This window comes from Alosa sapidissima, chromosome 7, assembly GCF_018492685.1.
Source record: "Alosa sapidissima isolate fAloSap1 chromosome 7, fAloSap1.pri, whole genome shotgun sequence".
NCBI lineage: Eukaryota > Metazoa > Chordata > Actinopteri > Clupeiformes > Clupeidae > Alosa > Alosa sapidissima.
In genome coordinates, this window is record NC_055963.1 from 36,863,923 (window position 1) to 36,878,875 (window position 14,953).

The following is a 14,953-nucleotide window of genomic DNA, read 5'->3' on the forward strand; positions in this document are numbered from 1 at the left end:
CATAAAGGGCCAATCAAACCGTGTTGCACCTGTTCCAACTGCTAGCTCCTCAACGTTTAGGCCCCTTTCTCTCTGTGTCTCTCTCCATTCAATTAGTAATACAAGACACCTTCCATTCAACTTTCTCTCCAATTACTTCAAACCATTCATTCATCCATCCATACATTAAACTAATCTATCAACATCCTTCGGTGATATTTTAATTCCATGTCGACTAAGCAGACACCGGCGCAGACACTGCTGAGTGCACTGCTATTTTATAGTCTATGGTGCACTGACACTTGCCACACACATCAGCGCCAAAATTTCAAACTGGCAAACACTGGATGAAAAATGGATTTTATGGAGTGGCGCCGACCAAATAGAACTGAATCGTGATGTACACGGCAGCGAAGTGCGATGCTGTTGTGCGGAGTTGTATAGAGTGCCGAAGCCATGACGTAGCGTTGTCAAGGCAGCGATTTCACTGGATCTAAACAAATCAATATACCATTAGAAATCACCATAGCGGTGGCTTTCTTAATACATTTCAATCATTTTACAACGTTTCTAAGACGTTAGTATATTTTTTTACACTGTAGGAATCACATATTACAACATATATTCATAACACAATCAAATTCGTACAGAGTTTTATTTTAGCATGGGTTTCCTCCGTAAAAGAGACCTGCATGTAACTTCACAGCATGCGGTTAAATTCACGGACGTGTTTTGGCTTTATTTTTTTGGCAAAAAACGTCACTCTTAACAGCCGTCAGTCTTTGAGAAGACGTGAAATATCCACTGGAATTTTGTATCTTACTATTACACCTGCCAGGGAATCCGTGTTATGTGGCTAAGCTGCTGCCTAGCAGGTAAAGCACGTTTAAATGGCTATAGCCTACATTTAAAACAATTTATTAGCTAGAAATGATGCCACATGTCTACATTCAATGCTATTTAAGCCACTTCGAAAGTTTGTTTAGATCCAGTGATTCTGCCGTCATGGAAACGCTACGTTACACTTCGGGACGCTATTGAGAAGAATGGAATCTAATGCAATTGAATCATTGAAGTACCATTCAGCCGACCGGGAGTTCAGAAGTGGTGTTTATTATCTCCATGACTACAGGAGGAGGACTAGGCAGGAAGCAAAGTTCTTACAATCTTTGCTAGGAAGTGTCTGTGGCAGTTTAAGGACAAGAAACGGTGCAGCAAAGGCTCAAAATACTAGCAGCCAAAGAGGATTGTTGATAACAGAACAAGTGATGGTGTAAAATAAAACCTCTTTGTGGGTTTGCGTTAACGCCGTTAATAACACATTTAACTGACCGCACTAATTTAAAGATGTGGCAAGCCATCTGGACCGGCTAAACTTCAAAGCAGAGGAATGATTGCTTAGGCTACTTGCCATTGTGTGTGCATCCATGGTAAGAAGTTTTAACATTTAAAGTTATGGCAACCTCCTGCAATTAGAATTATGCCTAGAAGCAAGGAAACTACAGATATTGATAATAAATTGAATATATAGTTCAATTTCATGTTCAAATTGGTCTTTTCAATCAAAAAAAAAAAAAAAAAAAAAAGCATGCTTTCAACCACTGGTTTGAGCATTTTACTGGTTCAGGCAGCGGCACCGTTTCAAAAGTATTGATTTAGCACCGGTATCAGATAAAACCCAAACAATACCAAACCCTAGTCCTCATACTATTTCTAGGTAATTTTAGATGTTTTAAACAAAAAATCCACATAGCATGTTTAAAGGCAAAAAGCCCCAAAATAAAAAAACAAACGACAACTTTGCAAGAAGTACATTTGACTAGGATATGTAAGATTATGATCAGACAAATTAATTCCAGCTACGCTAGGACTATTATATAGTAAGCATAAATTGCCCGTCGCCTTCAAGGTTTTATGGACTACTTTAATACTTGTGATGGTAGTAACAATAGGCTTTGAGGTGTTATCTAATATTCAGCTTCGGAGATCAAATGTAGGCTACTGACATCGCAGTTATGCAGGGCTCTACACTAACATTTTTTTTCAGGAGCACTTGTGCGCCCAAGTTAAAAAATTTAGGAGCACAGACAAAAATTTGGGCGCACAGTCACATTACACTGCAGCTAACAGTTAAACATGCCAGTGCACCAATTGCGAATATTAAGAATGACTGACAACATTTAGGCTACAGGAAACAGGATTTTAAAGATCAATGCCTACTTTATTTTCAGTCTGTTCTATTTTCCTACATTTTGTTAATGTAAAATAATATAATACATTGCCATATTTGCATGTTTATTAAGTATCCTGCCAAATGTAGGCTAATTTATTTATTTGTGAATCCATCTATAGCTAATCCAAATATGCCCATGGTGACCTATCTGACAGCATACTGCCTAATACTACTACTAAAACAGTCCATTTTCTCTTCCACAAAACCCAACATAGGCTAATCAAGGATATAGGTTTTATACTTTTAGTTTTTATTTGAAATATCTGCATTGATGGGGGCAGTAGGCAACGTTAGGCCTACTTTCGTTTTGCACTTCAGCTTGTATTCGGTGTAAACAAACAAGCATGCGTGGAAGCCTGGAGTTGTCAGTAGCGTTCTACCTTTGAATAAAATGGGAGTATTACGGGAGGCCACTTTTGTGCCGGTTCGCTACAGCTATATTTTGCATATTGCAGCCAATACATCAACTGGGCTAAAAGGCATGTTAGGTTACCTTTCCTTCTCTCACTGCACTCTCAGAATCTCATCCTGTTCCTCCTATATCCAATGAATTCGGTGGATAGAAGAACTAATTTCTTCAATCTTTGCATCTTGGCTGGCTAGTCTAACTTTCCACTTTTTCTGCGCGCTTATGGATTTGATAGAAGCGACTACTAGCGAGTCACAACGCGAAACTGCTAACGTTGATGGGAGGTGTAGTTTTTATGCTGCATTCACGACGTGATTCTATGGTTTGCACCAGTAATGTTTCTCGATGTTGCGGTGTATTTTATAGACAAACATTGACATGGTTAGAAGTCATTCGCACCAGTGCGCCTAAATATTTTTTTGCACTCGCACGGCATCATTTTTACTCGCATGTGCGAGTGAAATGGGCGCACTGTAGAGCCCTGTTATGTCCAGCGAGCTGTTGGCTTGCAAGACACAAACATATACATGTGTAACCATGTCAATTGTTTAGACCTTTCATATAATGTGAAATGCCAAGAACAAAATTTTCAGGATCTGGCCACCAACGTGGAAAGTGATGTGCCTGCAGACAAAAAGGCATTTTTCGGATCTTGACCAAAAACATAATGAAGAGCGACACCGGATGCATTGTGCCTGCAAGCACATTTTGTAGAGGCATGTTTTGGATGGGCACTCAAACTGTAATGCTGCAAAGTTTGTAACTGCAGCAAATGGAGGATACGTTAATGAAAGCAAATTTTCACAAAAACAATATTTTAAGTAAAAATCTTCAATGTTTTGACTACATGATTAACTATGCACCTTATTTGATGGATACATTTCTGGGGAGTTGCAAACTTCTGAATAGTAATTTAGATGGCAATGACATTGATATTTTTTTGCAACCACTGTAGACTTGTAATACTATGCTGGTTTATGCAGCAGGCAAGTAAAAGGCTAATGTGTCCCTGAGTGTCCTTGATTGGTTCACAAACACAGAAACGACAGAGTAAAGGCTCATTAAAGGCTCGTAGTAAAAGCCCCACAAGACGGAACAATCTATGTTCGTACAAAAAGGGAGCGTAAATTCGGCTCAAGTCTTACCAGAGGATAAGTATTTGCGCACAACCATCTTGGCTTCCTGTCGGCCTTCTTTGCGGTTTTTGGTGGATAGGGAGCTGTCTGCCAAGGCCGTAATGGTGAGTGGGCAGTGAGAGGCTGGGGAGTAGAGGGGGTAAGGCTGCTGACCCTCCTCTATGGTGAAACCCAACACCTCCACCCGCCCATACAAACACGTCAGCAGGCACTTCCCTCGAAAACACAGCGTCTGCAAAGACCAGAGACCATACAGACATAAAATGAATTGCTATGCGACGTAGATCCAACTCCTCAGAATGCACAAAACACAAATACAGTGGCCATCGCTTTCAAATGACCACTTCATTCGCGCATTACGCGGCGTGAAGTTGCGTGAAGCTTTAGTACCACTTTCAGCCACTGTGCGTCGCTCTGCCTGCGGTCCCATCTGAAAAAGCAGGATCTACCATTAAACATAATTGTTGCCGAGAGTAATCCCAGCCTACGAATTCAATAACAAAATAAATCATGCATAATTAAACATTACCTCGATTTAGGCTACTTGGGTATGGCTTAAGGCTTGACTACACGGTGGTAACGAAAATCGAAATCGAAATTTGCTGTCTACATTATTGTCAGTGTTGGGGTTAACGCAACTACGCAAATCAAAACAGTGGTGTGATAATTGAGCCAGTAGAGAAATAACTGTTCAGAATTAATCTGTAGCCTTGGGTAGGCTTCTTCAGAAAACAATGTTGTTGCCGATTTAATACTATCTGGCGACGTTTTTAACAGGCTACGCAATAGAGGCTTAGACAACTATGACCCACGTTTTGGTTTCGTAAATTAATTTGCCCTACTTCTTGACTGCAATGTAGTCAATTGACTGCTTGCCATGTCATTTTTATTTTTCTGTACAATAAACAAATACATCTGCTTTATGCCGCAGAATTACATTCATATTTGGAACTTACATAGTCCAATGCATCGTTCCACTACGTTAGTGTTTCCCAAAACCATAGTAGCAACGAACGTTCACAACCACTATCGTAAAGTTGTGTAGTTACAACTACACCTCTCGACCTGTGGTAGAATGCTAGAAGCATAGTTCCAGGGATCTTCATGTCAAAGACGTCACTGACGCCAGTTATTTGTTTGCAAATTAATAATTATAAATATATTTAGGTTTCTAATTGATATTTACACTTCTAACCACCATACATCCATATTTTAAAATGCCCAAGGCAGAAAATACATAAATTAAAAGTCAATTTGCAGCCATGTGCACGTAAGTAAAAGTCACACACTTGCAGATAATAATAAGGTGGTGCACACTTTTTGACGAGTCAGCTGAGAATATGTAGCCTTTGATTTTCATATATTGATAATATGATCTGTACAAAAGATAAACTTAGGTAAACAACGATGTCAATATTGTTGTCAACGTCTTAACCCAGATTCGAACTCTTGGACAGGGGACTGGTAACTGCTGTGCAACGGCGGCGGTCATCTGCCGGCCTTAACGCAATGCGCCACAGAAGTATGTGCAGGTGCCCGTTCACGTGCTACTAAACGTCATTAACCACCTTAGTCCAGACTACTGAAGTTTGGAAACCATCATGGTCCAAACTTACAGTACTATGTAAGTACGACAGTTTTGGGAAACAGTCGTAACTTACATGTTGGTTAGTTGAACGATGCATCCTGTTAGTAAAAAGCTAACCTCCGTAGTTGTATGGGAAACGCACCTCAGAACAGCTTGTAGGCCATTAGTAATCTGTTTATTTCATTTTATGAAGCCAACACAGTATATCACATGCCACATTCTCACTTTCAATAGACAGATGCAGCCATTGGTCAAGTATTGAGTATAAAGCAATTAAGATAGTACCCTATACAAAAAGTACTTCATACTATCATAAAATGAATACAGTAGCATTTTGCAACTTGACAAAACACTGGATTAAATATCGTAGGCACAGGAGAAAACTTGTACATCCATTGGCCCGTGGGGAGATCACATGCCAGTTGCCTCTCCCTTCAGTATGACTTGTTCGGCTGTGAGCTTGTTTCGCCAAAAAAAAAAAAAATATTGCAGATATCAATGCGTCTTTGTTCATGGGTTTGGCCTCACAGCAGAGGCTTAGACAACTATGACCCACGTTTTGGTTTCATAATTTGCACTACTTATTGACTGCAATGTACAATGCAATGTTCTGTACAATACACAAATACATCTGCTTTATGCCGCAGAATTATGCACTTGGATAGCCTATATAACGGGCACATTTTGGAGAGAACGCACGCAAGAATCTGTAGGCTATTTGTGGCTGGTTACCAGCAAACAATGTTTAATGCATTAACTCAAGACGTCAAACATTTTCTAAACAATACAAACAGAAAGGATGCAGCAGGCAGCAAATGTAGAAGAGTCATTTCCAGTGGAAGAACAAAATGCTGAATGAAGCCCAAATTTATGAAGGCATATCTGGCAAGTTGTTATTTTTTGAAGACGTAAATGGTTGGGCTATAGGCCTAGTTTGCAAGAAGGAGACATAAAGCGTGAGCATGCCACACTATCCACAGCTGTGGTAGCGGGGGTAGGAGGATTACTGTTAGCGCAGGATTTATATAAAATTCTTCAACAGAAGGCCTGCCTCGAATGCAGGCTTGTGGTTTGCGCAGCCTACAGTAAGTAGGTCTAGTGAGTTAGGAGTCCTCTAGACTTCTTTTCAGCTATCTCAGAGGTGGAAAGTTGCGTTTGTTGGGGGCAGGGCCGGGTTAACAATTCATAGACCCTTGGGAACAAATGTCTGATGGCCCCCCCTGCCCCCCAGCCAACGTGAATCGGGCGGTCAGTTAATAGGCCTATCGTGAAGATTTGTATTGCCATTTAAGGCACGAGCGCATCTGTGAGGCCAAGCCTCACCAAGTAGCCCGTTTGTTTACAACTAACATTACATTTAATTAAACTGCTTACAGACTATGCCGAAATAGTTTCAACATTTTGAATATCAGTGTCAGGTGAATTAGGAAATGCCTTATGGCTGAAAGCTGCTTGGGATCCCCCCTGTCAAGCAATAACCATACAAAAAGTTACAAACAGATGACATGATGCGCATCACTGACATAATGCGCAAATAATATAGCCTAGATATTCCAATATATTCGAATACATGTGTTTATTTTAGAGGGGATATTCAAACGTAATTTTTGAGCAATTTTGACAGCCCTAGTCCACTGTAGGCTACGCCAATCGTCTATTAACACCTTCCACTAACCCCGGTGAGTGGGGGTCGCTATAATGCGTGTGAAATAGCACCATTGAGTAGCCTATGCGAAATGGCCTTAAAATCGTTCCGGTGTTGTGTGCCTTCTGGTTTCTCCACCTACTGGTTTCCTTGTGCGTGCATGCGCTGCAGCAGTTGTCAGACATTCACAAACAAGTTGGTTTAGGCGGTTTGAAGTCGCTTTTCATACGCCATGAGCGCTCGGCTACATTACAGCCACTCGGACAAAAGACATGTAAAAAATATATGTTTTGAAAACTAGCATTAAACTGGATTCGATCCCGCAAAAGCAACACACGCGTGACTCTCTCCATCCTGATTCCCTACTCTTTGAGCCAACTAATATGTTACGCGAATCAATTAACTATTGTAGGCTACCATTAATTAATAATGTAGGCAACACCCAGGTAACATGTTGTCCAGGCTATCTGAAACAAGGGGTTGCCTCTCATCTACAACAACTGGTTACGTTGGGTTGCTACAGTCGTCAGTGCACTGTGCACAGTAGGCCTATGCTACTCTTTGTGGTTGATCAACTAAAAATAAAAGATGTATTTGGTGATGACGTTATTGTAGGCCTAGTAGACCTAAATTCTGAGAAATTAAATGGTACGAGAAACAATCTACACAGCGCACCAGACCGCGATGTCTTCAAGGGTTGAATGAAGGGAGTTTGCAAAAATTTGTGTATTTTTCAAGTCAATAAACATTCTTAATTTTCGAATGTCTTTGTCAGGGAACATCTGACTTTTAAAAACCATAGGCCTGGTAGTCGCTCAGACAAGGAGTTATAAGATAAAGGCAATACCATTTGTGTCACCTAATGCAGTTCAGTGAATTAGCAAGATACCATCAGAAGATCAATCATAAAGCACAGTGCGCGCGCGCTCTCTCCCCTGCGCATAAAGCTGTCTGCGTGTTGTAGGCTAGATTTGCGCGAGTTCTTATTATCTGCTTACTTTTGTGAGTTGCGACCACCTAGGCTATGTTATAGACGTTCTATGAGGTACCAGTGTTTAGCTGTGTCACAAAACAATAAGCTTTGTCAGACTACTTTTAAAATGATATTCAGGGCTATATACATTTTAAACATTCGGGGCTGAAGACCCGACAAAGCCTTGCGTTAATTCTTCAGGTGGGAAGTGTCAGGAATTTTCATACGAGAGACGCTCTCATTGGTGGTTAGTATGAAGTAGGGAATTGACAGCAACATATCCAATCACATTATGAGAGATGCTGAATTTAACATAAACTGCGATGTTTGATTTTAAATGAATGTAAATTTAGCCGGGACTGTAAGCTGTCACACGTGGGTGCTCGATGTTTTCAGTGGGTGCCCGAGAGACGGAGCATCCACGGTATCGGCGCCTATGACAAGCGTATCTCACGGTTGCATCCATTACAAACAAACATGCAATGTGAACGTCTGGGATTGGGAAGAGCACTAAATGCTCTACTGAATAAGCACAAAGTCAAACCTTTAAATGAAAAACACTCTTTAATAATCAAAAAAATAAGCCGCTAATGAAGTAAACTTGTGACCATCAAAAATCGTTTATCGCCTGTAACTCCGTGATAACAGGACGTAACAGGAAGGCATTTGGCTGAGCAACGGAGGTTAATATGCTCTATATTTTGTCCAAATGATGTCTGTATCATCGTTGCACTCGGAGAAAACCAGAATGTTTAATTTGTCCTGCGTTTCTTCTACGGCTGCAAACGGGATTCACTCGCAGTTAACCAAATATTTCTTTATTAGGGCAGGGCAGGCATATTTCTGGCTATTAAATTATTTCTAAACCAGTCTGCTAAAGTTTGTAGTGAAGTCTGTGTAGGGTTTTCCAGGCTCCATTTCTTTTTACGAGACACCCTGCTCACTTGAGCCATCTACCGGTTGTTTGGGTTGTTGCAGCGTCACACTGGGAAAATACAAATTAAAGTCGCGTGATCCCACGTGCAGACCGCGAGTGAAGCTGGCCAAGTCGAAGCACTGCCCACTGTAAGCCACACATTCAATGCACCATTATGCTCTTTAAAGAAACAAAATTAACATACCGGTAATTAGTGAATATGCTTGGCATTAAAGTAAGTGAACCCTTTGGAATTACCATACAACAGCTTCAAAGTCATTTTCATGGTAAACAAACTTGTAACAGGGAGAATCGTGAGCCTAGCATAGCTGACAGCGCCCCGTAGGCAGATAACCAGCTTTGCAATTTGGCTGTTGGTGCCCTGTTGACACCTTGCAAGAACCGGGAAACATTACCTAGTCAGTAGATATGGCTCTTTGTCTTCACCTGTTACTAGTCATTTGGCTCCAAAACAAATGCACATGTACCAGGAGCAGTATTTACAATGGAAAGGTAAAATATAAGTAATCCGTGACTAGCATAGGGGGAGCCCATAAAACCCAAAACTACATTGAATGGCTTTAAAGGGGTGGTTCAGGATTTTGGACATAGGACCTCATTTCCAAGTTAGCAAGTGTGATATTTATCATTGGAGACCGTTTTCAAAACGTTTCCTCCAGTCCTTCTAGTTGCAGAGTTCGCAGGTGCTAGGCTAGCGCAAGTCATCAGTATGTGTTAGCCTGCCACTAAAAACAGTCTTACTCACTCCACAGTACAGTTTAGAACATGTCCTCATAGCAAAGCTTCTAGGTCCTTTGGCTGCTTTAGCCGCTAGCCGGCTAACTTGCGTCAGATAAACGATATGTAATATAAATGATACAAAATTGGCCTACGATAGATATTTTTATTCTATTGCACTATCGCAATAATGCATGTTGATGAAACAGTCTAACCGTGAAATTTAGAGCCACAAGCTGCAACCGGCTGCAATGCATCATCGTCATCTTGAGTGAACATGGCTGAAAGCGAAACGGAGGAGCTGGTGAAAAAGGTGCAACATCCATTATTTGGACTTGGTTCAGATTTAAGCCGTCCGACGAGCAGCAGCAAACTATACCCTGTAGAGCAGAGGTGGGCAAACTATGGCCCGCCACGCACTTTAATCCGGCCCATTGAGCATTTAATAAGGTTATCACAGGTTGCTCGCTATTTTTTTAGCTTTACTGCAAACTGCTTTCTGTATTTATCATAAATATGGGTATTGTTGGATTTACAACACGGTTACAACGTCTACTTAACTTTCTGCAAGACCAGCATGATTAACAATAGCCTAACGTTAATGTTATGCATTCCTCTTTAGCAATCTTTCTCTCAACGCATAAAGTTAAGTAGACGTTGTAACCGTGTTGTAAATCCAACAATACCCATATTTATGATAAATACTTACCAAAGATGTATTTCCGTGTGGCATGCTCCAATGTTCCTTTTTTCCCCAATTCCCACTGACGCTAGTAAATGATGCTAGGCGTTGTGGACTTCAGCAGCCAATGAGAGTTGGACTTCAGCAGCCGCTGTCGACAGTTTTGAGCGAGCACGACAGATCTGCTGAGCGAGTGGAGGAACAGTTTATGTGAGCACGTACAGTGAAACTGAAAGAAAGGGAGCTGATGTTGCACATACATATTGATATTAGCAAACAGGCAAAGACATTTGTGGAGCACAACATAGATTCCTGTTTGCTCAACTACTGTACAATTTATTTTGTGCTCGAGTTGCATTTTTCCTCAAAATATAATTTGTGTGCTCACTCAAAATATTTTTCTGCGCTCAAATTGTGCTACTGCTTGCTCATAAAAGTAGAACAAATGTAACTCCATAACCCCAATCCCTTTTGAGGGTTGCCGGTTCGAACCCCAACCAGTAGGAACGCTGAAGTGCCCTTGAGCATTGGGATAAATGCAGAGACCAAATTTCCCTCACGGGATCAAAAGAGTATATATACTTATATATGTTGTATAATTACAGTTTTACACAATAAATGTTCTCAAAACTATGTACTACCTTTCTTTCTTTCTTTCTTTTTAAATCAAATACATTTAGCAGTTTGGCTTTCCTTAGGATCTATGTAACCTGTTCTGAAATGGTTCTATTATAATTTATATATTGTGATATATATCTCATCTCAAGAGGCTGCAATGTATATCGCAATATGGATTTTAGGCCATATCGCCCCATCCCTACCAGGCAGATCACTGTGACCTTAGAAAGGACATATCACAGTTCTTTGCAGTGCCCTCTAGCAGACTGGACTGTGTGGACGAAGCCCCTAACTCTCGCTCCCCGCGACCCCTCCTCGCAGCCCTAGTAATGACATGGCAACAACTGACGCCTGACATGCAGGTTATGAGATGTGTGTAGTGTCCCACTCTGGCCCCAGACATTGTTTGTTGACCATGGCTAGCTTTTTTTTTTTTATTGGGCCCCGCGTATGCTGGCAATTCCACTGGATAGTGCACACACAGAGTTCATGCAGATTGGTTGTCTGTCCATATTATGCACAGATTATACTGGAGCAGATCTTACACATAACTTTGGTAGTGTCTCTTGGCTGTCCATTTTCATTTGGCCCCTTTGATATATTCAAACAAATTGTGAAAATGAGACGACCAGAAACCCAGGCAATTCCAAAGAGCTAAAATACTTTTTCTTGACATTGTATTTGAAAAAGGCTGTACTTACCTGGCCTGGTCGCATAACCATCAAGGTGCGGTTGTTGGTATGGTCAAACTGGGTGAGAAATGGTTCAATTTCCTCCCCAACGTGTTCGGATAGCAAGCTTTCTTCAGCATCAGGGATGGTTTGCTTGCCATTCTGAAGAACAGATTGGGCATAGGATCTCCAGCCCTGCGAGTCCTCTGTATCACTGTCACCGCTATTGGACAAACTCTTGGTCTGTCCATTAATGTGTGCTGCTAAGGCCTTAACTCTAGGTGCTGCAGTTAGAGGGCTGCTTACAGTCCTACCACTGACAGCTTTAGCATATTGTCTTCTCTGCGATTTTAAACTGGATTTCCCACTGTGGCCCATCTGGTTCTCATACCTAGCTGATGTTAGACTGAGGCTTTGCTTGTGATCATCTGAGAGTAGTGATTTATTGTGACCATGCCATTTGGGGTTCTTTGCTTTTTTGATAACATTTCGCAGAGTATGTTTGGGATGTGATGAGGCTCTCTGAGCTTTCATTGCTTCTCAGGACTCTACAAGGGGCTTGACCTGCACCTGTGGAATGTAGACCAAAAAAAGATACTGACAATAATGCTTTAACAAAAAAAAAATTGCATTATGTTTTCTAGATCATTACATAAAATAGATGTTGAAAAAACTAACAAGTCCAAAATAGTCACTAAATAGTCAAAATGCTTAGACTAGCCATGTTGTCAATGGGTCATTCTGTGTCAAATCAGACAAAATCCAGGAAAATGATTGCTGCACTCTCTCAGAATTTGCTCAAGGTTTGTCTCCCTAACATTTAGGTCCCAACATTAAGACCAGCAAAATATTTTTGTGAAATTCCAATGTTTTCATAGCCTGACCCACATCAAGACATAGGGGTCTGGGAACTCACCATTGGCAGTGCTAAATCCACCGCCGACTCTACTGTATACATGATGTGATTGGCATGACCTAAGTTTGGTTTTGCAGCTTGCAAGCCAACAGAGAGTTGCTAGACTACCATGGCTGCAAATTACATTTGCTGCCACTAGGGTGCGTCTAGATTTCTAGGCTAATGTTTTCATACATTTTTTCACCCTTGATTTTGTATCATTTTTACACTCTCAGAAATTCCTCATCTTGGAGGCCATGTTTGAGCATCAGTATATAAAAAAAAAGTATTATTCCTAGTTTGCCAAATCTTTGTAGGATGGAATTCAGACATGTTCTCAGTATGATTGGACTAGTAAAGGTTTGTACTGCATGCCCATTAGTTTTATATAAGGCCACATTTTTCCACATGACAAATTAGAGGTAGACCGATTGATCGGCCAGCCAATTAATCGGCCGCTTTTTGGCCTTTTTTAAATAATCGGCAGTGACCGATTTCTGAATATATTAAGTCGATTAACAGTCAGGCGCATGCACAGACAGCCCAGTGTTGTTGTTGTTGCTGCTGCAGTAGAACACGTGAGACACACAAAATGGTTTGTCTTCTCTATCAGGAAGTTATTCAATAAGCTTAACAATAAACATATAGCCTTAACTCAAAACAGCTGTTAGGCATGTCATTTTGATTGGTAAAAATGTCTAATGCCTAATTCTGCACATTAATTATAGGCTACTATAATATAATATTCAGTATTGAATGCTTAGCTGGAATGATGTAATGTAATTGGGCTACATGTTTTCTACAGGAATGGCATGTTTGAACGGGCACTGCACTAGTTATATTAATGATCAAACATTGCTTCCAAGATAATGTGATTTTCAGACTTCAGGTTCTAATTTCATTTGTAAATAATTTCAAGGGCTGAAAATAATATGGAGACATAGGATTTAAACAGAAATATTTTACAGGCTTTGGTTTTGGGACTATGATAGGCAAGGTTAGAACAACATCTGAGATGAAGCAGCCACAAGCTTTTCCGATTTGACACAGAATGACCCCAATACACCATTGCAGCCTACTCTAGACCCTATATATTTTTATTTTACTGTATGCCTAAGCATTTCTGCACATTTTTTTTAATCTGTACTTTTTCAATCGTCTGTTAACATTACCAGACCATATAGCCATACAATATATGATCCGTCTGCTTTAGTAACAGATACTGTAATAAGGGGAAAGGTGAATCAATAAAATCCTTTAGCCAAACAGTGCTCTTTCTATGTATAATTGAAGATATTCATGGATGTATCAAATCACTTGCCTACTTGATTGACACAATCAGAAATTGTTTGAGGTGCACAAATGACTAGCATTAGATAGTGGAGGTTTGTGGAGGGAACAAATTGATTTGGAATTTTAATTCTGATTGTACAAACGCGCCAAAGTGACTGAGATAAACTGTAATAAAACAATGACTTAAGACAAGGCATCAGGCGTTAGTATATGTTAACACCAAAGCACAACACACAAAAACACACACACGCAAAAACGTCCATCAAGGCATACCCCCTTGCCGTGTCTTCAACGTTAACATAAACAGTATGATGATTTAGCAGGGATGCTAAAATGTTGTTACTGAATGCTAACAGTTAATGAACATAATCTTAAACTGTAACTACTATCACTAGGTTGCGTACTTTATAAATACTTACCCGTTAGGAGTTCACAAAAGTAACGATAGCGGTATGCCTTATGTATCGTTAATAACGTTAAGTTAACCCAAGGTAACACGTTGGCTGTCGAAAGTTAGTGATTCTTCATGTGTGCAAAGCCGCATGCTAGCTGCTACGCATACTAAATATGGTGCCATTCAATCGCTTGAGAAACTATACATGCCTAACAACTACAAGAAAGTTAAATCCTAACAACTTAGGACAATTACTAGGTAGAAGGGCTTGGTTATCAAAGGGTTATCTACTATGCCCAGCTCAGCAACCTACGATATACCGACTAGACAAAAAAGCGTCAGATATAGTTGTAGTTACCCACGCGGGGTGCTGCTGTCATATGAATGCCAGAGATCATCTGAAAAAAGGCAAGGCATGTTCCGCTGAGGTCCGGAAAGTTAGCATCGGAAGCTATTTTTTATGCACTCCTATGGAGTAAGTGGCTAAAGTAACACAAACACTTGGGTCCATTTGAATTATACTATCGCTGATATAATATTTAACATCTTTCCCAAATCATAACAGCACCAGGTCTAAAATAAACAAATAAAAAACGATAGTTTATGAGAGTTTTTCCCCATATAAGTAAACGAAACTCGTTAATGCTAAGCTAAAGGTAAGGGTCGTCAGAGGTTGATTTGATTGGTTCAGAGTGATACATGTGATAAGCTAGAGCTAGGGCATGTTCAAAAGCAAAACGTTTAGCTCCGTTTTGCTGCGATTTGAGGTAGCTTTCTCTTGGT

General features: G+C 40.4%; 1 protein-coding gene across 4 annotated transcripts in view; it reads right to left on the bottom strand.

Annotated features, from left to right (window-relative positions):
* The window catches only part of nol9 (nucleolar protein 9), a 38,402-nt gene extending 23,550 nt beyond the window's left edge, over positions 1-14,852 (bottom strand). The window contains exons 1-3 of one of the 4 annotated variants that reach the window (XM_042099117.1): positions 14,533-14,852; positions 11,619-12,158; positions 3,767-3,989 (exon numbers count right to left, since the gene is read on the bottom strand). In XM_042099117.1, coding sequence (XP_041955051.1) covers positions 3,767-3,989; positions 11,619-12,122 — 727 coding nt within the window. In that variant the 5' untranslated portion in view covers positions 12,123-12,158; positions 14,533-14,852. Of the gene's footprint in view, positions 1-3,766; positions 3,990-10,326; positions 10,459-11,618; positions 12,159-14,195 lie in introns of those variants that run through there. The other 3 variants (XM_042099116.1, XM_042099115.1, XM_042099118.1) reach the window with 3 other exon arrangements.
* Between the last annotated feature and the right edge of the window lie 101 nt (positions 14,853-14,953).